General features: G+C 39.7%; 1 protein-coding gene across 2 annotated transcripts; it reads right to left on the bottom strand.

Moving 5' to 3' along the window:
- Positions 1 to 1587: 1587 nt before the first annotated feature.
- Positions 1588 to 24728, bottom strand: GSKIP (GSK3B interacting protein). Of its 2 annotated transcripts, none has more exons than XM_061159385.1 (3): positions 24662 to 24728; positions 9390 to 9648; positions 1588 to 3304 (listed from the first exon to the last, which is right to left on the bottom strand). In XM_061159385.1, exons 2-3 carry the CDS (start codon positions 9645 to 9647, stop codon positions 3143 to 3145), a joined length of 420 nt encoding a protein of 139 aa, XP_061015368.1. In that variant the 5' UTR covers position 9648; positions 24662 to 24728; the 3' UTR covers positions 1588 to 3142. The 2 variants fall into 2 exon arrangements, with proteins under 2 accessions (XP_061015368.1, XP_061015367.1); XM_061159384.1 differs by lacking the exon at positions 24662 to 24728 and adding an exon at positions 24291 to 24422.

Raw genomic sequence — 24728 nt, 5'->3', positions numbered from 1 at the left:
TGTATAGCAGTGATCCAGTTACATACATAGATTATTACAAGATATTGAGTATAGTTCCCTGTTGCTTTCCTCTTTCAAGTCAGCTTTCACACAACCACAAAGTTCAGGGGATGCTTTTATTGACATACTGTATGGGGATGATTGCTGGAGTCCGAAGACCTGGTTTCTGACCCTACTTTCCTCCTCACAGGTGAGCTGCTGAGCAAGCGCCACAATCTGTCCAAGTTTCATTTGAACATGTCATACACAAACGAAGGGGTGGAAGGCAGAATTCTGAAGTTCAAGTGGCACATATCAGAATCTCAGTGTTTTCCTATCCTGTTCCCCTGTAACAATCGAACTGCATATTTTGTGGTTTTTGAACACTGGGGAAGAGAACAGAGCAGTGTTGTGACAGAAGAAGCGAATGAAGGCTCAGAACTCCAGTAACTGCTGCTGAGCTGTGTGGGATGTGTAAAGATTGATTCTGGACCTGGAGGAAAGGTGGGAAGAATTATCATGGGAAATGAAGTGTATGTATTCTCTTTACAAACATACTGCCTCCTGAAGGATCCTGGGAGCAGGTACACCTCAGCACAGCTTGTGCTTTTGCTAGAAAGGAGAGTTCTTCAGCTGGTTTGAACACCAATATCTATTGCATTTCCCCTCTCTAATTAGTATACTTAAGATAACATAGGATATATGTAAAAGAAAATGAAAATAACCTATCTTACCGCCTAGTGATGACTACTATATTAACACTGTAGAAAACTTATTACATTTTTCCATTACGTATATGATTATTTTCAAATAGGTTTAAAAGCTTATTTTTTTCCTGTAGTATAACTTTCCCCAATTTTTAATGGCTGCATATTTTTCCATCAAGAGGATTTGACATAGCTTAACCACTGTTTTAGAGACTTCTCAATTTTTCATTAGTGAAAATGACATCCTTGTTGTATATATTCTGCTGAATCATGTCCCTGTTCTAGCCTGCGAGGCTATTACCAGCATGTAAGTTATAAGCTTTGTAAAGGCTCTATTACCAGTATCTTCCAGAAAGGTTTCACCAACATAGGCTCCATGAGAAGGTAACTGTGTCCTTCACTAAATCTTTATTTATAGAATTTAAACCTGACACATTATTAAATTATTAGGTAAAAATGACTCAAATAGCTAAAACCTATTTTCCTTTCCTGAGTTACTGGTTTGGTTGAATATCTTTCAAGTGGCTACTGGACATGTGTATATTTTTCTGAGTTGATCATATATTATTTGCCCCTTATTCTCTTTTTTTCTTTATTGATTTATAATAGTTACTTATCTGGAGGTTCTTTTTTCTTTTGGAAGTGAAATCAAGGCTTAATTTATCTGGTTAAAGTCTTTAAAAAATCTAAATAAAATGAAGGATTTAATATCTAGTGGAGGTTTTAATATCTGTAGTTTTATTAATGTCTTCTCTCTCTGTTGCTCTTTCATAGTAATAATCACTTCACAATGAAATGGAACAACATGGAATTCAAAAATGGAAGCTCTTGGAATCAAATATTTATCACAAAATGAACACTTTCAACTTTAAACATACAATCACTTTTCTCTATACTTAACTCAAAATTAGGAAACAGAATTTTATTCAAACTGTACAAATACCCTTTACATTTAGCCTGAGATTAAGCATGAGAAAATTCAAGCTGAAGTTAGACTTCATTGCCCAAACACTTAAGCATGTGAAAATAAAGCTGAGGATGAATATTCATTTGTCAAACATAATTTAAGCATTCCGATGAACTCTGACAATGAATAATGACCCAAACCAAACTTTAAACTTGCTCTGGTCTACATGATCTTCAAGAGTCTAAAAGTACTATTGTTTAATAATGATTTATAAAAGTCTTCAAATGACAAATTATGAAGGTATGTCCAGATGCAGAATTTTAGTTCAACATTTGTATAGCTGCTGCTTTGACTAGTATTAAAAAAAACAACTTCCCAATTCTTAATATTTAACATGTACTTGAAAAGATGTAGCAGCATGGTATAGTTTATTTTATTATAAATATTAGTACCTGTAATAAAATATAAAATACAGAGTCTCCCTTTTTCAAATAGTAAGTCTCTGAATGCTTCATTTATCCTTTGGTTTCAAACCCATACAATGCGCTCATGTGACATTGTAGATTTTGCATCGAGACAGAACACTGTACATCTGTGTTGGGAAGGAGGGGTGCTGTGGGAATACCAAAGCACTACATCATAGAAAGTAAACGCTGAAGCAAAAATACTTTCTGAATATATACTGTACATCATGTAAACAAACATTCATAATAAGAATCAACACAGGCCAAAATATCGTTTTCTAGGAAATCAGAATCTCCTTTCTTTTACATCACACACGCTAAAGATGCTTTTTGTTAGGAAGAGAATGGAGCCTGTTCCTGTATTTGTTTATGTGCTTAAATATCTTGGAAACAAGTAATTGTTACATTCATTTGCTAGGTTTGTCCTCTTCATTGGCTGGCTGTTGCAAATAAGGAATACAGTACTATTTCAGTACCTGTTTTTCATGTAAATACTAACTATGTAATATATAATGAACTCATTTTTATCAGTCCATATTAATAATATAAATAGATTCAATGAAGCAGTGAATTTAAAAATTTGTGCAGGGGAAACTAGTTGATAATTTGTTTCCAATAAGGCTAGTAGCAAGATAATTACTACAAAGTTAGTCTGAGCTAGTAGTAAACCCCTGATTTAGCGAGCTGAATCAAAGTCTGAAGTTACGTCATTTTATTTCCTCTATTACTGTGCAAATCTAGAATTTCCTAGGTAAGAGAGAGTGCTGGCAGCCTCAAAGTCCTGTAATAAGCGAATGAAATACTGCATAGGTTTCTGAAATGCAGAGATACTACATGAAGAAATCTGAATGTCTTAATGATGGTGTCACAGCAGTGACCTCAGGATTTCCTAAATGAATCAGAAACTACGAAAGACAATTCATTAATCAATAATCAAGAGCCTACATGTGAAGCAAAAAAAAATGGAAAAAGATACAAAAATCAAAGATGCATTTTCTGCTATGACCATATATATGTAGCAGTTTCAAGCTGTATGTCAACCTTGTGTACCAGCAGGAGCCTCCTCTAACAGGAAAAAAGCTTAGTCATGACTGTCCCTCTCTTTTCAAAGCTTCCAGTCTTTGAAGGAGCGCATTTCCAAATGCTTCCCGGTATGCAGGGCTGAGCGTATCCAATAAGGAGTAGACTGTTTCGTGGTAGGGAGTCTGTAAATGATCATCCACCTGGTCGAAAGCATACCCTACCACCTACGAGAAAAATGCAACAGTGAATTAAACAATCAGATTTCATCTTGGTACAGAAAGCAAAAAAAACCACAAGTTTTTACATGGGTCATTCTCTAATGACATTATGCATTTCTCAGTCAATACTTAGAATACACATATTTTAAATATCCGTAAAACCTATAATATTTAAGCAATTTATAACATAAGGAACATCACCAGCAAAATGCTCTCACCATTTTTTTCTCAAAATTTAAAAGGTTTGATTTACTCACTCTTGATCCTGCAAATACAGAAAAGAGTCGAAAAGGCTATACAAAAACAGTATTTCATTTCATAGTCTAAAACATGTTTCTACTTAATTCTACATATACTTTAGAGGGTCTTTTTATAAAGGCACTATACTAATTACATTTACTATAATTAATAATTATAATACTTTTTTATTCTTTTTATTTTTTATTCTTATTTTAAGTAAGAAGCTCTTTTTAAATTTTTTTTAAAAATAATTCTAAAATTTACTTATAGTTTTAATTCTGGTTTATACTTAGTTATCTGAAATGCCACTTTCATGTTACTAACACATGACTTATCTGCACAATTCTGTGAAATAAAAGGCAATGTTATTCTGTGTGTGTGTTTTTCTGTTTGTTTTTTCCTTTAAACACAGCTAAAGCTTTTTTCTCCAACAAGATTATAAGACCTATACCCTGGTTCACCAGCATAGTATAGGGCAAAATCAACGTAGGTTTTGCTGACTTCACTAAAGCTTGTGAATTCCTCATACAAACTCTAAATGTTTATGACATCTACTCAAGCCATAGGAGATGCATGTTTATGCCAGAAACAGAAGTAGTGCTGTTGTTTCCAATGAAAAGCAGAGGCAGACACCTAAGGAAGATGAACTGCACCACTGTGGAACCACGCCCTGCCTCAGTCCAGTCTATGGCCCACTATGATTTTGTTTGTTCCTCTCTTATCCCTGATATCTGTGGTCTTCCTGGGAACAGGGATCATGTCTTATTTACATGGTTTGATGTCTAATTCCTCACACAGGATAGTTACTCAATAAATGTCAACTGAATAAGACTGAAAAAAATAAATATTTGAGTACTTACCTGCCAGGTTTTATAACTGACCCAGATCTTTGTGCAAACTTTATTCACATAACATCCCCCAAATCCTTTTCAGCTTTTGTTTTAAATCTCCAAGTTATAGATAAAGAAGCAGGGACTCAAGCTGACTGACTCACCCAAGGTCACTCAAATTCACAAAGATTTCTAACTGTCATCAAAACCTTTCCTACCTCACCAGAATTAAACAGTGTCAGAATTAATTTACCTAGGGTTATTTATTTCTACTTTTGCTTTGTCTATTTCTATATAAGGTCCACTTCTAAACACTGCAAGTTTTGGGTACAAATTTAGGGATTTAGGAAGGGAAGCATAAAGACTAGTTAATTCCAGGATTATTCTCAAAGCCAAGATAAAGTTGTGCAAGAAATGAGAGTAGTTACAACTTGGGTTTCAATGTAAGTGAGCCTCCACCAGGGGATACACAGAACATGTGACTCACACACATCTTAGGGAAACTGAATTCAGTGAAATAAAATTCACATGCTTGTTTACTGTATCACATGACATTCTTACTTGCTTAAACCATGTACTCTACTACTTCATGATCCTGTGCAACTTTGGGAGAACTACTCTTAACGGATTTAGAAACAGAAAAGTCAGATTTCTGACCAAGCTTGAAGGCAAATTTATTTATTTAAGATGTGCCATGTGACTTGCAGGATCTTAGTTCCTGACCAGAGGTTAACTTGGCTATGAAATCGTAGAGTCCTAACCACAGGACTGTGTGGGAATTCCCAAGGTTAATTAGTAAAGTTAAATAGAACCATGGTGCACAACCGCAGCTGAGAGGAGCTACCCCACGTCCAAGGTCAGGGGCGGCGGCCAAAAGGAGAGACCCCACGTCCAAGGTAAGGAGCGACGGCTGCACTTTGCTGGAGCAGCCGTGAAGAGATACCCCACGTCCAAGGTAAGAGAAACCCAAGTAAGACAGTAGGTGCTGAGAGAGGGCATCAGAGGGCAGACAGACTGAAACCACAATCACAGACAACTAGCCAATCTGATCACAGGACCACAGCCTTGTCTAACTCAATGAAACTAAGCCATGCCGTGTGGGGCCACCCACACGGTCGGGTGATGGTGGAGAGGTCTGACAGAATGTGGTCCACTGGAGAAGGGAATGGCAAACCACTTCAGTATTCTTGCCTTGAGAACCCCATGAACAGTATGAAAAGGCAAAAAGATAGGACACTGAAAGATGAACTCCCCAGGTCAGTAGGTGCCCAATATGCTACTCGAGATCAGTGGAGAAATAACTCCAGAAAGAATGAAGGGATGGAGCCAAAGCAAAAACAACACCCAGTTGCGGATAGGACTGGTGACAGAAGCAAGATTCGATGCTGTAAAGAGCAATATTGCATAGGAACCTGGAATGTTAGGTCCATAAATCAAGGCAAACTGGAAGTGGTCAAATAGGAGATGGCAAAAGTGAACATCGACATTCTAGGAATCAGTGAACTAAGATGGACTGGAATGGGTGAATTTAACTCAGATGACCATTCTATCTACTACTGTGGGCAGGAATCCCTTAGAAGAAATGGAGTAGCCATCACAGTCAACAAAACAGTCAGAAATGCAGTACTTGGATGCATTCTCAAAAATGACAGAATGATTTCTATTCATTTCCAAGGCAAACCATTCAATATCATGGTAATCCAAGTCTATGCCCTGATCAGTAATGCTGAAGAAGCTGAACAGTTCTATGAAGACCTACAAGACCTTCTAGAACTAACACCCAAAAAAGATGTCCTTTTCATTATAGGGGACTAGAATGCAAAAGTAGGAAGTCAAGAAACACCTGGAGTAACAGGCAAATTTGGCCTTGGAGTACAGAATGAAGCAAGCAAAGGCTAACAGAGTTCTGCCAAGAGAACGCACTGGTCATAGCAAACACCCTCTTCCAACAACACAAGAGAAGACTCTACACATGGACATCACCAGATGGTCAACACTGAAATCAGACTGATTATATTCTTTGCAGCTAAAGATGGAGAAGCTCTATACAGTCAGCAAAAACAAGAGCGGGAGTGGACTGTGGCTCAGACCATGAACTCCTTATTGCCAAATTCAGATTTAAATTGAAGAAAGTGGGGAAAACCACTAGACCATTCAGGTATGACCTAAATCAAATCCCTTATGACTATACAGTGGAAGTGAGAAATAGATTTAAGGGACTAGATCTGATAGATAAGAGTGCCTGATGAACCATGGACAGAGGTTCGTGACATTATACAGGAGACAGGGATCAAGACCATACCCAAGAAAAAGAAATGCAAAAAAGCAAAATGGCTGTCCAAGGAGGCCTTACAAATAGCTGTGAAAAGAAGAGAAGCGAAAAGCAAAGGAGAAAAGGAAAGATATTCCCATCTGAATGCAGAGTTCCAACAAAAGCACGGAAAGATAAGAAAGCCTTCCTCAGCGATCAATGCAAAGAAATGGAGGAAAACAAGAGAATGGGAAAGACTGGAGATCTCTTCAAGAAAATTAGGGTTAGGGTTAGAAAATTAGAGATACCAAGGGAACATTTCATGTAAAGATCAACTCAATAAAGACAGAAATGGTTTGACCTAACAGAAGCAGAAGATATTAAGAAGAGGTGGCAAGAATACACAGAAGAACTGTACAGGAAAGATCTTCACGACCCAGATAATCACGAAGGTGTGATCACTCACACTCACCTAGAGCCATGAAGTCAGGTGGGCCTTCTGAAGCATCACTAAGAACAAAGCTAGCGGAGGTGTGGAATTCCAGTTGAGCTATTTCAAATCCTGAAAGATGTGCAGCTGTGAAAGTGCTGCACTCAGTATGTCAGCAAATTTGGAGAACTCAGCAGTGGCCACAGGACTGGAAAAGGTCAGTTTTCATTCCAATCCCAAAGAAAGGCAATCCCAAAGAATGCTCAAACTACCACACAATTGCACTCATCTCACATGGTAGTAAAGTAATGCTCAAAATTCTCCAAGCCAGGCTTCAGCAATATGTGAACCGTGAACTTCCAGATGTTCAAGCTGGTTTTAGAAAAGGCACAGGAACCAGAGATCAAATTGCCAACATCCACTGGATCATCGAAAAAGCAAGAGAGTTCCAGAAAAACATCTATTGACTATGCCAAACCCTTTGACTGTGTGGATCACAATAAACTGTGGAAAATTCTGAAAGAGATGAGCATACCAGACCACCTGATCTGCTTCTTGAGAAACTTGTATACAGGTCAGGAAGCAACAGTTAGAACTGGACATGGAACAACAGACTGGTTCCAAATAGGAAAAGGAGTACGTCAAGGCTGTATATTATCACCCTGCTTATTTAACTTATATGCAGAGTACATCATGAGAAACACTGGGCTGGAGGAAGCACAAGCTGGAAGCAAGACTGCCGGGAGAAATATCAATAACCTCAGATATGCAGATGACACCACCCTTATGGCAGAAAGTGAAGAAGAACTAAAGAATCTCTTGATGAAAGTGAAAGAGGAGAGTGACAAAGTTGGCCTAAAGCTCAACATTCAGAAAACTAAGATCATGGCATCCGGTCCCATCACTTCATGCGAAATAGACGAGGAAACAGTGGAAGCAGAGGCTGACTTTATTTTTCTGGGCTCCCAAATCACTGCAGATGGTGACTGCAGCCATGAAATTAAAAGACGCTTGCTCCTTGGAAGAAAAGTTATGACCAACCTAGACAGCATATTGAAAAGCAGAGACATTACTTTGCCAACAAAGGTCCATCTAGTCAAGGCTATGCTTTTTCCAGTAGCCATGTATGGATGTGAGAGTTGGACTATAAAGAAAGCTGAGCGCAGAAGAATTGATGCTTTTGAACTGTGGTGTTGGAGAAGACTCTTGAGAGTCCCTTGGACTGCAAGGAGATCCAACCAGTCCATCCTAAAGGAGATCAGTCCTGGGTGTTCATTGCAGGGCCTGATGTTGAAGCTGAAACTCCAATACTTTGGCCACCTGATGTGAAGAGCTGACTCATTTGAAAAGACCCTGATGCTGGGAAAGATTGAGGGCAGGAGGAGAAGGGGACGACAGAGGATGAGATGGTTGGATGGCATCACCGACACAATGGACATGGGTTTGGGTGGACTCTGGAAGTTGTTGATGGATAGGGAGGCCCGGCGTGCTGCGGTTCATGGGGTCGCAAAGAGTCAGACACGTCTGAGCAACTGAACTGAACTGAAAATTAAACTAGACATTTCTAATGTCCATTCCTTGTTCCATACGTTAAAAACAAAATTTTTTTTTTAAAACGAAAAGTTGTTCTCAGGTAGCGCTTTCTATTATTCTAAACTCAGGATTCTGGTTTAAAGGATGCAGAGAGGTCGTTCTGCCTAGAAAAGCTTACATGTAATAAATGGAAACTTATTCTTGGAAATTTGGAGGCAGAGTGTTCTGCTGTGACTTAATTCTGATCTAACAGCTAGTGAATGGTAGAGTCAAGATGATCTATCTGTTTCTCTATCTGTGGCTGAGCTGCTTGTGGGATCTTAGTTCCCTGACCAGGGATCAAACCCAAGCCCTCAGCAGTGAAAGGGTGGAGTCCTAACTACTGGAATGCCAGGGAATTCCTTCCAGTATGTTGTTTTAGTAGAAGAGATATTTATAGGAGGTGGAAAAAGATTCAACACAATGACTGAAAAATTCATCCAGTGCAGAGAATGCATAATTTTGGTAGACATACTTAGCAAGAGATAAGAAATCAGTTTATTCGGGGGGACAGTTACAACAAAATAATCAGAATCAAATCTGTTTTTTCTTTTTCAAAAAATCCATTCTTATGTTGACTGAAAAACTTCAGAATTAATAAAAAGATTCCTAGGGGAAAAAAAAACTTTCTTAAAAAAAAAAAAAAATCTTGGAAGGTATTTGGTATCAAGTTCTCACCTAAAACTCTTTTTCAGTCCCTGATCCCTGAACCTTTCGGATCAAGTGGTAAAGATTTTTTTTTTTCCGCCTAAAGAGAAAAGGACTCACCCTGAGCCCGGCTTCGGTGAGCTCCAGGCAGTATCTGTTCCTTTCCCTTGTTTCCACATTGATGTACGCCACGTCGTCTGCACAGCGCAGGGTTTTTGAGACAAACATGGTGTTAACAGCAAAGAGAACATCATTTACAACTGCTTCGGCTTCCAGCCTCATGTCTTTCATATCAGTTCCTTCAAAGCCATTAAGCTCAGCTTCTTCTTCAAATCCTGACACGCCGCTCAGGTCCATGGGATTACAGTCTGTTTCCATTCTGCAGAAAACCGGGTATGAAATGGGCTTTTAAAAAGATACTCACACATTAACATTTGATTAAAAGCAGTTGTGCCTTGCAACTGCCATTCATTAGAAAACATCATAATGAGCTAACAATTTTTAGGGAAAATATTGCCTAAAACCATTTTCAGTAGTTTTTCATAGCAAAATTACAGACACTTACAGGTTAAAAAAAAAAAAAAATCTCTTCTCCATTTCTTCCCAAAAGGTTAACCCTATATTGGTAAGAATTCAGAATATTAATTTTTAGCTATTTCAAACAAAGCCAATGTAAAAATCTGAGTACCTATTTCTTTATAAATGTGAAGGATGTTTAGAACTGGATTGCTGAGTCAAAGTACACGCTCATTTTAACCTTCAATAGATATTGCTCATTCACCTTCAAAAACGGCTGCACAACAGATACTCCACCAACAAAGTATGAGGGACTGAGTTCTTTTTCATTGCACCCTTTCCGGCTCTGTTTAATATTTGCCAATATGAGAGACAAAGAATGATGTCTCATTGTTTGAATATGCATTTCCTTGATTAAACAACTTTTGGGGTATTTATAAGATTTTTTTAAAATTTATTTTTTATGGGATAGTTTTAGTTCCAAGATCCTATAGCTGTGAAAAAACAAACCAAATCAGAAATGGTAATGAACTAAAGTTGCCTTAAGTCAGAGCTTAAGTCTTTACCTACTACAGGACACTCTCAATAGTTCATGACTTTTGGATTTGGTGTTTTGCCTAAGAAGCAACCTGCCCCACTCCATGATTACATTTTAATGCCCTGTAAATCATCTTCTGAACTCTCATTCTCTATCTCTATAGCTAACTTTCTGATCGGTCTGGAATTTATTCTGTATAGCTTTATTTTCCAAGTGGATAGCCTACTGTCCCAACACCACTTATTGAATAACTACCCTTTCTTTTTTTTTTTTTTTTACTGTTTGCTTGAATTGGCTCATATATTATACTTTCAAAAATATTATTTCCTGTGTTTACTTGATCCAATATTACTGCCAGTCTGCTTCCGCCTCTCTTCTGTGACTAGTGGAACAGCTGAAGACTGTTAAAAATTTGAAATATATGAATGAGAAAAGTGAATAAATGTGAGACTGCTCTGCAATGTAAAAACAGCTTTTCAGAATAAGATATAATTTCTTTTTACCAGTAGACTTTATAAAAGTAAATTAAGATTTTATTCTGCTTATATGGATTAAGCATCCACTGTCCTAACTATAGGACGACTCTTCAACTTGCTATGAACATTTATTTGTGCTGTTTGTCTATTACTTTACAGATTCCATCCCTTTCCCTAAAGTTACCAACTTGTGCTCTACTTGTGTGATGTTCAAAATTAGTGGTTCTCAACTGTGGCAGAAACCCCATCTCAGAGAAACTGAATCAAAACCTCTGGGAGATTTTTCTGGGTTATTTTTTCAGGGTTTCTGGGTGATTCTACTGTCAGGCCAATGCTCTGAATTATTAGCAAAATTCTTTTTATTTTTTTTCATTTATTTTTATTAGTTGGAGGCTAATTACTTCACAACATTGCAGTGGGTTTTGTCATACATTGATATGAATCAGCCATGGATTTACATGTATTCCCAATCCCGATCCCCCCTCCCACCTCCCTCTCCACCCGATTCCTCTGGGTCTTCCCAGTGCACCAGGCCCGAGCACTTGTCTCATGCATCCCACCTGGGCTGGTGATCTGTTTCCCTATAGATAATATACATGCTGTTCTCTCGAAACATCCCACCCTCGCCTTCTCCCACAGAGTCCAAAACTCTGTTCTGTACATCTGTGTCTCTTTTTCTGTTTTGCATATAGGGTTATCGTTACCATCTTTCTAAATTCCATATATATGTGTTGGTATGCTGTAATGTTCTTTATCTTTCTGGCTTACTTCACTCTGTATAATGGGCTCCAGTTTCATCCATCTCATTAGAACTGATTCAAATGAATTCTTTTTAACCTTAAGGGACTGGAGTTTCTATAACTGTAGGTCATTTGCATATTATAAAAGTCAAAACTATTTGCTAAAGACAGTTTATGATAAACTATGTGAAGCTATTTCAAAAAACTACTTAGCAAATGTACAAATAATATAATCCTTCAATCCTATTTCAAGTAATGATATGTTGTAACTGGCCCTTTATCTTGTTTCCCACAGCACTTGACAGAATTAGTCACTAACAATACAAGTTAATTATAAATTTATCAATTATTGCTAGAGAAATTTGTCAGATAACTGAAATCTCACATTGACTTACTACATATTAAAGTGAACATATTTGATTTTCTAAAATCTCTCCCTTCTCTAGAAATAATCATTATATTCCTTAATATTTTACTTGGTTTAACATATAAGAAATGAGCCCATTTTATTATTATTTTTTTTTTACAAAGTCAGGTTTGAAGATTTTGAAATGTGCCTGTCTACTATAAATCTCTTAATACCCTGAATGCCAGACAGACATCTTTATTTTGCTCAAGTAATCAAGTATCTCAATTACAGATGTCAGAAATAATAACTTACATGAAAAAGATGTTTACATGAGAAAGCTTGACAAGAGCCACGCTTTTAAAGAGTCTAATTCATTGCAACTAGGACCACAAGGACACGGAAAGCTGATGACTCCAATACTAGAAGGTAAGAAATCCTCACAGGCAGTAAAGCAGGTCATCAAACTGCTGTGGAGTGATTAGCACCAGGGGGGGCAAAAAAAGAGACAGACACCCTTCCCAAGACTGTGAACTTTTAGATGTTTCTCTGAAATGCTTCTGAACGATGCATGAAAGAGCAGACATATCCAGAACTTTCGAATATACATATAAATCAATAGATTTTCATACTGAAGCATTATACAAGTTAATAACATTTTAAGCTATCATTATTTTAGGGTGTTATTACAATTATCTTTTGTTGGTTATGACAAGCTTTTGATTAATTCATTAATACCATTTCCCCTTCCAAATAGTACCCAGATTTTCCAAGGGGAATTATAATACCTCCCCTTCTCCTATTGAGTAGAGTAACCAAGAAATTTGAGCAAGATTGACCCCAATCCCATTTGAAGACCGTCCTGAACTTAACACATAGAAATCTTTCCAGTCACTTTCTTGCAGAAGAGTTACAGCACCCGGCCCCGGCTGCTCCTGGTACGCTCCTGGTACCCCGAGGTGAGGGAAATCTGAGGATGATGCTGACAATGGGACGGCAACAGAGGCAAGAAATCCACAGAGGAAACGAAGCCAGAGCCCTGACGCTGCCCAGTCTCTGCACTTCTCAGTTAGTGCAGCCAATACATTCCTGCTACTTTATGGCAACTGAAGGCACACTGCATTAGGAGCCTCCCCAGATGCAAAGCGCTCATAAACCAGCTCTTCAGCAGCTTTATAGACGAGGTTTAAAAAAACCCCACAAACAGAACCCTGGGCTTCCCTGGTAGCTCAGTGGTAAAGCACCAGCCTGCCAATGCAAGAGACTGGGGTGTGATCCTTGATCTGGGAAGACCCCACAGGCCGCGGAGCAACTGCGCTCTGGAGCCCAGGAGCCACGACTGCGGAGCCCACGCCCCTCAGCTGCTGCAGCCTGCGTGCCCAGAGCCCCTGCAGCACTAGAAGCCACCACCGAGAGCAACCCACGCTCCGCACCTAGAGAAGCCACTGTCCCCACGACTAGAGACGCCTGCTCAGCAACGACGACCCAGCACAGCCAATAAATACAACTTAAAAACTATTGTTTTAAGAAGGAGCCCTGATACTTTTGTGCCCGTTATGTAGAAAGTGCTTAGTGAAAGCTTTGTAGAATATGAGTATCAACGTGTGTATTGGTTTCCCATTGGTGCTGTAACGAATTACCACAAACTTAGTGACTTAAAACACAAATTAACTGTCTTAGAATTCTGGAAGTGTGAAATCTAAAATCAGTGTTAGCAGGGCTGCAGTCTTTATGGAGCCTTCAGAGGAGAATCTGTTTCCTTGCCTTTGTAGCTTCTAGAAGCCACCTGCATTTCTTGGCTTATGGTCCCTTCCTCTACTTTCAGAGCACATCACTTCAGTCTCTGGTCTTGTGGTCATATCTCCTGAACTCCCTTTTATAAGGATCTTTGTGATTGATTATATTGGGCCCAGCTGAACAGCCAGCATATTTCCCCATCTGAGGCTTACGGGTAAAGAACTGCAAAGTTCCTCTTGTCATAGCAAGTAATACCGTCACAGTTTCCAGGGACTAGGACACAGACACCTTTGGGGGGGGGGGGCGGCGGTCATTATTCTGCCTATCATTGTGCGTACCCTATCAGCACGGAAAGGAGTATACAGGTAGTCAGAGTCCTCATTTTCTGACCTTCCTTTTTTGAACAGTCATAAGTTACTTTCAAAAGGAGTACTTGTCCAGTCCACTACCTTCTTTGGGAAGGTTCCTTACTCACAGGTTTCATGATCTGTATTCTGTTAACTCCAGCACCATAATCACAGAGGAATGTACTGGGGACGCCTGTTTTGCGTAAAGGCAACATTTCGAGGCTGGGAAGGGGTTTATGAATTGTCCTGAATCAGGAGCTCTGTTCAACTACCCGATCTGGACGGTGACTGGCTCATCCAACCAGATCCTCTCTAGAGGAGTGACCTCAGTGTGTGACGACAGGAGCCACGGAAGAGCAGCAGGGAGCCTTATGGATGGGGCACCAGAGAAGAGGTTTCTACATTTTGATTATGCATCCCAGTAACTAAAAGTATTTTGAGCAAGTACCTCATTATATGTGTATTTACATATACTACCACAATTAGCCTATCAAAACATAGAAATATGAATTTAAAGAGAAGGTAAAAATATGAAATATAAACTCATTTTCCTCTTGTTTCTCAATGGATTATCTTGTGTACCTGACTGTGGAGGCCTACACCACTGAGGATGGGGACATGTATGCCTATGTTGGTGAAGGGACGATGACTAGAATTACTACTGAAACATCAGAGATGCTATCGGGTTACCAGAATGGTGGACTCATCGGTGTGAGTCCTGTAAAAAATCCCAGATTTCTCTTTCTGTAGGCAAAACAACTTATCATCATGTAAGAAATTCTAGTTGAGAATTTCTCTAATTGAACCAGTAGAACTCTGCAATTCTCTACAAAGCAAAGCTGTGCAAAGCACAGAAGAGTTCTTCACCTGTGCTGTCCGTCACAGGAGCCACCAGGCATGTGGCTTCTACTCACTTGAAGTCTTGCTAGAGTGACTGAGGAACTGAATTTCAAATTTTATTTTTCATTTATTTACATTTAAAAAGCTAGTGGCTACTGTATCAGCACGTGACTAGCCCTCTGTGAATACTCGTGGATAATATAATGAATTTACTGCTGTTGTTCAGTTGCTAAGTCCTGTCTGACTCTGTGACCCCATGGACTGCAGCACGCCAGGCTCCTTTGTCCACTATCTCCCGGAGTTTGCTCAGATTCCTGTCCATTAAGTTGGTGATGCTGTCTAACCATCTCATCCTCTGTCATCCCCTTCTCCTTCTGCCTTCAATCTTTCCCAGCATCAGGGTCTTTTCCAATGAGTTGGCTCTTTGCATCAGGTGGCCAAAGTATTGGAGCTTCAGCTTCAGTATCAGTCCTTACAATGAATATTCAGGGTTGATTTCCTTTAGCATTGACATAGTTGAAAAAAATCAATAGGCATAAGGTACTAAATTCTACTTATTTTATATAGGAGTAGCAAGATTTGGAAACAAGCATGTTAGAAAATCTATCTTAGCTATTCTATGGAAGGAAATTAACCACCAGTGTTTCAAATGGTAAAAACTAATGAATTATTTTTATTTTTTATTCTTGTTAATTTAGACTATGTATCCAGCATTTCTCTAAGCCTTAGAAGATTAAGTAAATACGTTTACTGGTAGTTTATAGCCTCATTTGGGATATATGACAAGCATATCAAATACATACGCAAATATTAATGCCATACACATGCAACATAATTATAACTTAAGAAATATATAATTAGAGAACACAATGATATACCTTGGTCCTACTACAAACTTACCACTAAACATGTATAAACTTGGGCTGGCCATACAACCTCAAAGGGCTCATGGTTTTCTCATTTATAGAACAAGGGGGAAAGAAGAAATTCTTGACTGTTCTTGAGAGCCATGATTTACTACATAATTGTTAGTTACTATGGAGCTTGACTCACGAAAAAGGGCAGTCAAAACTGGGCTTGAATGAGCACAGATGAAAAGACTTGAGAGTTGTGAAGGATTCTTCAGAGCGAACAATGCATAACCAGAGTCCAGGCAGTGCCAGGAATTTTAAGGAAACTAACTTAGTCTACAACAGGAAAATGCTAAGAGTAGTAAATGTGAATGGCCCAATTTGAGAAGGAGCTAATACCCAGACAACAGAATTTGATTCTCATATAATCAGCTGTTTTAAGCTCTTGAGAATGGGAAGAGCGGGGTCTTTATATTTAAAGTAGGTTTCTTGTAAGCAGCATAGTTTGGTCTTGCTTTTTCAACTTGATAATTCTACTTTTAATTGGAGTGTTTAGACCATTTATGTTTAATATGATTACTATGATTATGATTACTATGATTGATGTGGTTACTTTCTATCTTGCTGTTCTCTATCTGTCCCATCTGTACCTTATTTCCTTTTCCTTATTTTTCTACTTTTGAACTGACCACTTTTTAGGACTCTATTTTAAACCTACTGATGACTTTTAACTCTTTGAATGCTTTTGGTGGTTGCTTTAGAGTTTATAGTATACATCTTTAACTTATAATATCTTCAACTGTTCTTTTTTTTTTTATTTAGAATTAACTTTAGTTTCTATTTTTAAAAAAAAACTATTTAATTTTTGTCTGTGCCCATTTTTCACTTTCTTCCTCTTTGTGTTTCACTTTGAATAGTTTCTATTGCTATGTATTCAAGTTCTTTTTTAATCTTTTTTTTTGGCAGTATCTAATCTCTTCTACTTGGATTCTTTTTAAAAAACAACATAATTTCCATGTCTCTACTTAATTTGTTCAATCTTTTCTATATTTTTTTTTTGAACATATGGAATAATTGTAATAAATGGTTCAATGTCATGGATATTTCTGGGTTAGTTTCAACTGGTAGTTTTTCTAATTGTCAGGGGTTGTATACTGTTCTTTACATGCCTGATATTTTTTGACTGGATGCCAGACTTCACAGGTTTTACCTTGTATTTGCTGGATATATTTTTTTATTCCTGTAAATATTATTGAGCATTGCTCTGGGATGCAGTTATCTGTGAAAGCTTGATCATTTCAGGTCCCGCTTTTAGGCTTTTTAAAACAGGAGCAAAACTGATTTAGTCTCTGGTTAGTTTTTTCCCACTGTGGAGGTAAAACCTTTTTGGGTACTCTACCTGATGGCCTATGAATTATGAGATTTTTTTTCATTATGGGTGAGAGGAACTGGAACTAGCGCTGGTCTTGTCTGAGCTCTGAAAATTCTTCTAAGTCTCTTGGGTAGCTTCTTCACACCTATGTGTTGATCAGTGTGTTTAGCTGCAGTCTGGAGGGGATCCTCTGTAAATATCTGCGGCGCTCACTAAGAAGCTCTCTGCTGTTTAGTACTCTTGCCCAGTTGCCTGGCCTTTCTAGACTCCTAGCTTCATATCCTCAATTCAGGCAGACTGCTGGGTTCTACCTGGGCTGCTTCTTCCAAGGCCATGCTTAGAAATTCTCTCCAGGCCATCACTCACTGTCCTTCACTGCTTAACGTCCGAAGTCTTAAAACCATTGTTTCAAGTATTTCTGTCCACTGTTTTGATTAAGGTGGAAGGGTAAGTCTGGTCCCTTTTACTCTGTCTTAGCCAGATGTGGAAATCATGTCACCCAGTTTTGAGCCGATTTTGCAATCTTATTTTTAAAATTTTATTTATTTATCTGGCTGTGCTGGGTTTTCGTTGCAGCATGCAAGCCCACTGTGGCCTGTGGGATCTGGCTCCCTGACCGGGGACTGAACCCAGGCCCCCTGCGTCACGAGCTCGGAGTCTTGGCCACTGGACTTCCAGGGAAGGCCCTGCAGTCTTATTTCATCAGCTCTTCTTTCATTGATTTTGATCTCTCTTATATGACTTTGAATCAACTTTACCATCTTGCTTGTTTTTTCATCAATGGATCAATTACATTTTTGACACATGCTTACTATACGTTTAAGATCCATACTCTTTTACTTAAAAAACTGTATTTTAACACTGTTTTAAGACATTTTAATCCTTTCAAATTCAGCTCTGACACATGCATTTTAGGATTCTCAATCTGATCTTATGGTAGAGTTAATCACTAAATCCTGCTTCCTTAGAATTTGTTTTGATACTTCTGTAGATATCATACATCATAGCAAATGGAGGTCTGTGGTATGACCATCATGAGCACAGCATCTGGCATGAAGCAGGTTTTCACTGAATACTTTCTGAATGAATAAACCAAAGAAAAAGTACTTTCTGCTTCTCAAGCTGCAGTAACTTAGTTAGCTCTGTAACATGGGGCAAAAAGCTACAGGATAAACATGGAAGACACTTCTGGAAACACGTATCACTGTTAAAGTAACAATATTATGAAGTTTGATGCAAAACTGCCTAAAATTTTTAAGCAAATGGCAATTTCAAGCCATGTCGGCTTTAGGTTGGGCTTCCCTGGTAGCTCAGCAGTAATGAATCTGCCTGCCAATGCAGGAGACACGGGTCAATCCCTGGGTCAGGAAGAGCCCCTGAGAAGGCTATGGCAACCTTCTCCAGGATTCTTGCCTGAGAAATCCCATGATAGAGGAGCTTGGTGGGCTCTAGTCCATGGGGTCGCAGAGTCAGACACGGCTTAGCAACTAAACAACAATAACAACAAAGCTAGTTTAACCTTTATTTTCCATAACACATAACATTTAATGTTTTCAAGAGCTCTGAGGTGTTTATTTTGAAATTAAAAAATTTAAATCAGTATCACGTGCAGCATACAAACACACAGTATTTGTAATTTAGATAAAAACAGCTTATTTTTCCATTTATACACTCATTTATAAAATTACTCTGCACCCTACTTTCAACAGACACACATACACAGCCCAGTAATAATAAAAAATCAAGCCAAGTGCTTCAGTTGATTAAGGAAGGTGAGGGTAAAGAAATACATAGTGTTCATTTGAGAAGTTTTTTTTTTAAGATTTAATTAGGCAGCTCATGAATCAGGCAGAATTCCATCTGGCAACAAGAAGTGTTCTCCTGGAGAAGTTTTTTTAAACTGTAAATAAGCAACCAAACTACAACCCCGTAAACAACCTTTCCTTCAAAACCAGAAACTAGGTGAGATTTCTAAGAAAAGACTAAAAAATGAATGCTTAACCACCAAAACCAAGATAACACTGGGAACTAGTTTTTTGTTTCTATATAACCTTTTAGGTTATATAGAGGATTGGTACTATATTTAATATGAGGTACATTCTAGCTAAAAGAGATATAGATATATCTAAAGAGATAGAGAAATAGAAAACCTCTTTGTTTTCCATTTAAAATCTGGCTGTCTACCAGAGTCCGGGCAATATTCTGTTGCCAGCACCTTCAATTATTGGAATACCTTACGGGCGATTTTAATCTGGTACATTGCATCACCTTGCATAAAGTTTCCAAATGATTCTTTATAACATCATACATAAATTATTTAGGAAACAGCTCTTACTTCATCCGTTGGTATAATTTTGGTGCTGTGTTAGTCGTTTGGGGAGAATTCATGAAACTAGTTATCAGATATCTAAGACCAAGATATCAAGACCACAAAGTTCTTTATTCTCTACTTCTTAACTCAGTAGACTTTGTTTTGTTTCATCACAAATTTACAGCATCAAAGAGCCAGCAAAAGACTGTAGATTCTTCCTTGATGGCAAAAGAATGGGCCTAGAAAGAGTCATATATACAGCATAATAAAAGAACAGAGCCAGAATGATTTCAAGAGCAGTATACAGACATGAAACTTACATTTTGAAAGAAAGTTTGATTTTTCAGTTGCCATTACAACAGTCAGCTGATGGCTAGAATGTAATATCTTAATCATGATTACAGTTGACCCTTGAACAACACAGGTTTGAACTGCACATGTCTACTTATGAGAAGATTTGTTTTCAATAATAAATACTACAGTACTACATAATCTGTGCTGAGTGAACTGGCAAATGTGCAATTGTATATTTAGAGAACTGACTGTAAGTTATGGGTGAAGTTTGAATTTTGGGAGGGCTGGTGTCCCTAACCACAATGTTGTTCAACGGTCAACTGTACTTTTATTTGTATCACACATCACAGTCTGGAAAAATCCTCTTGTGAACAAGAAGTGGGCACATGGTGTGATGGCTAAAGGGCTCTCCTGAACAGACTAATCAGGGCTAGAATCTCAGCTCAGTCACTTATTCGGAGACTTGGGGAAAGAGATCTTAATCCCTCTAGTCACACAGTCCTCCTCCCTAAAATGAAGCCAACAAGAGCATCTACCTTAAAAGGATCCAGAGAGAACTAAATGAGTGAATATGCGGAAAGCGCTTAGCATGGTATCGGGCACAGTAAGCAAGAAATATTATCTGTTAACTATTATACATTAAAAATAAAAGTACTTATGTTTCTTTAAAGAAAGATTGACCTTTAAAAAAAAAATTTATTTGGCCGCGCAGGTCTTAGTTGCAGCATGTGGGATCTAGGAGTCTTAGCTACTAGACCACCAGCGATGTCCCAAGACTCACCTCTGACCTAAACTCTGGGACTCCAAGTTCAGGGCTCCCTGGGCTTCCCTGGTGGCTCATTCAGTAAAGAATCTGCCTGTAATGCAGGAGATCTGGGTTCAATCCCTGGGTCAGGAAGATCCCCAGGAGAAGGGAATGGCAACCCGCTCCAGTGTTCTTGCCTGGAGAATTCCACGGACAGAGGAGCCTGGTCACAAAGGAGTCGGACAAGACTGAGCGACTAACACTTCCACTTTCAGGGCTCTTTACAGTATGTGGAGTGGCTATGGCTTTGGCCCTTTAAGGCTCTGAGAAGCATGTGACACAGAACACTACCATCTTACTGTCACCGCAGGCACAAGTCTTAAAGGCCAGAATCATCTCAGGTTTTCTTTTATTTTACATGTTAACATGGATTCCTTGCAAGGATGATTTTTTTTTTGTCATGACCATTCAGCCTCTGGTATGTAGCCTCTGACCTGTCATTATAAGGTTTGGTTGCTAATTACTTTCATCATCCTCACTTAATTAATGATTAACTGTTAAAATTTTGTGATAGTTTTTTGTCTTTGATATAACACAAAATGCTGTTAGGATGAGTTTGTACCTTATTTGAGCTAGATGTATAATTAACAACAGATCTTAAACCTTAACAATTTATGCTGAATTTCTTCTAGGAAGCATAAAATGGACTCGGCAACACACTTAACACTTTGAAAAGAGTATGTTTGTTTTTATAAAATCTTCCAGTTTTTATTTTCCTTTTCTGATATTTGAAATTTCACACATTCTGTGGACAGTCTGAATGTAAGTCTGTATTCCAAAAAGAAATCACTTATTTAACATTTCAACTCGAAAATGTAAACTGTGTCCATTCATCAAAAGTCTGGCTCAAACCTCCCCAAATCTTAACTCCCTGCCAGACTGGCTCCTGCACTTTGACGTCATTTTGTTTACTTTCCTTTTATGGGAAGCATTGTAATTATTCATAAATATGGTTTCTATTCTTTCAAATATATCCAGAATCCAAGAGTTTTTTCCCATCTTCACTTCCACCACTCTCATCCAAGCCAGTGTCACTTCTGCTTCAAAGTTAAAGTCACTTAGTTGTGTCCAACTCCTTGCGACCCCATGGACTACACAGACCATGGAATTCTCTAGGCCAAAATACTGGAGTGGGTAGCCATTCCCTTCTCCAGGGGATCTTCCCAACCCTGGGATAGAACCCAGGTCTCCAGCATTGCAGGCAGATTCTTTACCAGCTGAGCCACAAGGGAAGCCCTAGATCATTGCAGTATCTTTCAAACTGGTCTTGCTTTTTCATCTCTGGGCCTCTTACCTCCATTTAAGTCTATTCTCAACACAGCAATCAGCATGATCCTGTAAAAACTTTGGCCAGATTATGGTACTTCTTTCCTCAAATCCATTCACTGACTGAGTACAAAGGTGAAGTCCTTATAGAGACTGCCCCCTCACCCCCAAGCCTCCAGCTCCTCCTCTTTCCCTCATTACCTCCCAATGTTCCTTGAACTCTCTAAGCATCTCTTGCCATAGGGCCTTGCCCTCTGCTGTTCACCCTGCCTGAAAAACTCTTCCAGGTATCACTTACCTTGCACCTCAGCTTTCTCTAAGTCTCTGCTAAAATGTCACCTATTAAACAAGAGGCCTTCCCTATTTCCTATATAAAAGTAGCAAACCTATCTCCTATCCTTTCCATTACTTTATTTTTTCTATTGCACTTACTACTGCATAAAATATATTTGATTACTGTTTGCTTCCCCTCCCTTCAATAAAATGTAAGCACTCCATGAGGGCAGGGACTTAATCTGGTCACTGCTGTACCCCCAGCACCTAGAACAACCCCTGGCACACAGTAGGCAATCGATAAGTATTTACTGAATAAAGGAATGACCCTTTCACTATAGATCATAGCTCCTTGAATTCCTCTGTACCTTTTTCGCATCACCAATTGTGAAGACTTTCATCCAGTGGACCCTTAAAAAACATTTAAAATTAAAGAACAAAGGAATTGAAGTTACCAAGAAAAGAATGCTTGGGACAAGTCTACAGAGAACGAGGGGGACTAGAATTCCAGCACCTACATACACTGGAAAGCACACTGGTTCTAAAATGAAAAGATGGTTGTGGAAGGGGAACCAGAGCTTTCCCCAACTGACAACATTTCTGGGCTCCATTAGTATTTCTGAGGCAACTGTGAAAGTTGTCCATGTGTAAATAAAATTTTAAACCAGTAATCTTAATTCGCTAATTTTTTTTTTTCTTTCCACAGTTGGCATTTATTAATGAAACCAGGATCCTTTTAACTTACAGACAGGACAAATCAACAAAGTGATGGCAAGTTTATAATCATTTACTAAAGCTTACTGAAGGGGGCCTTGAGGCAATCATCCCAGCTTTTAAGCTCTCTTCTGATGAAGTGATAGACTCTGAAATACCAAATAATTTAAGCAAAACCAGGCCGCTAAAAGAATTGATAACTTATTAAACTTTTTACACTCTGAAAACTAGAACTTCTTAGTGACAACCCCCACAAGCCTTTCCAGTAAGTTTATTACAATTAGTTTCCTCTGACAGGTTATAAGACAAACATCCAGTTTGCTTGACTTTTTAAAATATTTATTTATTTGGCTGCACTGGGTCTTAGTTGCCACAAGTAGGACCTTAGTTCCCTGATCAGGGATTAAACGCAGGCGTCCTGCACCCGGAGCAAGAAATCTTAGCCACTGAACCCCCAGGGATATCCCCAGTCTGCTTGAGTTTTAAAAGGATATTTCATTTACTCCACCTGAATAACCAATAAAGACATAACTTGGCAAAGGGAAAAGAGGGGTTTAATTTACTATTCTTGATTAAACTGTACGTATCAAGCCTAGTTTAATTCATACACTCATTTTTACATTCTCATCTTACTTCCTTCAGTTCTTCCTTGAGTCTGAGCTCGTGACCACACATTTTTCCTTGTTATTCCTGATTTAAATCAAAATAATGGGTATCTTCCCATTATTTTGGCTCAGTGGTCAAGAACCCGCCTGGGAATGCGGATTCGATCTCTGGGTCGGGAAGATCTGGACAAGATGGCAACCCACTCTACTATTCTCTCCTGGAGAATCCCATGGACAGGGAAGCCTGGCGTGCTGCAGTCCATGGGGTAGCAAAAGAGTCGGACCGGAGCAACTAAACAACAATCGGGACCCTACAGATATCGTTTAAGCATCCTAACAATCTCTGGAGATAAGATATTACTAATATGCTTAAGAAGAGGGCGTCAGAAGGATGAGAAGGTGGATGGCATCACCGATGCAATGGACATGAACTTGGGCAAACTTCGGGAGATGGTGAGGGACAAGGAGGCCTGGCGTGCTGCAGTCCATGGGGTCGCAAAGAGTCGGACACGACTGGGCGACTGGAAAACAACAGTAGGCTTAAAGTTGCCAAGGGCTCAGACAGGGCGTGCGGTGGCCGGTTCAAGGCGCCTCCTGAACAAACGCCGGGCTAACAAGCGCCGGGCACAGGATCCTAACCCGGGACACCAGGCTTCCGGGCCACCGAACACCGACCGACACCACACGCAGGCCTCCTCCGAGTGGACCAAGTTGGGAGCCGGCTCCGCCTCTGCAGGAGTTGCCTCCTAAAAGGCAGGAACACGATTGCGCAGATTGCCAGACCAGCACAAGTACTTTTGCCCAGGTCTCCGCGGGGTCGGAAGGCTTTGGCATCGATCCGAGAAAGCGGTTTGCCCACAAACGCCTAGGAAACTCAAGTTTTTGGGTGTGTGCTGGCGCAGCACACACCGAGGGATGAATAAAGCGCTTTGGAAGCTGCAAGCCAACCAGACAAAACGGTAGAGAAGAGGAAGCTTTGGAAAACAATACCTGGACGAGGCGGGCGAGGAATAACTTGCTGACAGCGGGCACCGGTCAATAACTGGGGGTGGGGTTGAGGGGTGGGGGGGAGCAGAGATGCTCCCGAGAGGCTGCAGCCCTTCCCCAGGGAACCGGCGGCGCCCCGAGCGCCCGTTTCCTGGGTCCAAGTCTAAAGGTGAGCCGGAACGGCCCAGGCCAGAGCCGCCCCCAGAGCCCCCTCAGCCCGGGCACGGGACCTCCTTCTGCAAGCCGTCCCCTCACGGCCTGGTCCTCCGCGCCGCGTCCCCCTCCAAAGGCCCTCGGCTCATCCCCGAAGCCCTCCGGGTCAGTCGGCCGGCAGCCAGCCTCCAGCCGCCCGCCGCCGGCCCCAGCCCGCTCACCTGCGCTCCCGGAGTCCTTCGTCCGCTCCCTCCCGCGGCGTCTGGAACAGATCCGCGGCCCCGCCCC

Source organism: Dama dama, chromosome 13 (assembly GCF_033118175.1).
Source record: "Dama dama isolate Ldn47 chromosome 13, ASM3311817v1, whole genome shotgun sequence".
In the NCBI taxonomy this organism is placed as follows: Eukaryota; Metazoa; Chordata; class Mammalia; order Artiodactyla; family Cervidae; genus Dama; species Dama dama.
This window is presented reverse-complemented; position numbering and strand designations above follow the sequence as displayed.

What these genes read in the sequence shown, in the direction of transcription:
- GSKIP (XM_061159385.1), bottom strand. Translation starts at nt 9,647, where the DNA reads ATGGAAACAGACTGTAATCCCATGGACCTGAGCGGCGTGTCAGGATTT. An exon ending in TCACCGAAGCCGGGCTCAGG is followed by an intron (nt 3,305 to 9,389) that starts GTGAGTCCTTTT and finishes TTTTTCTCGTAG; the next exon opens with GTGGTAGGGTATGCTTTCGA.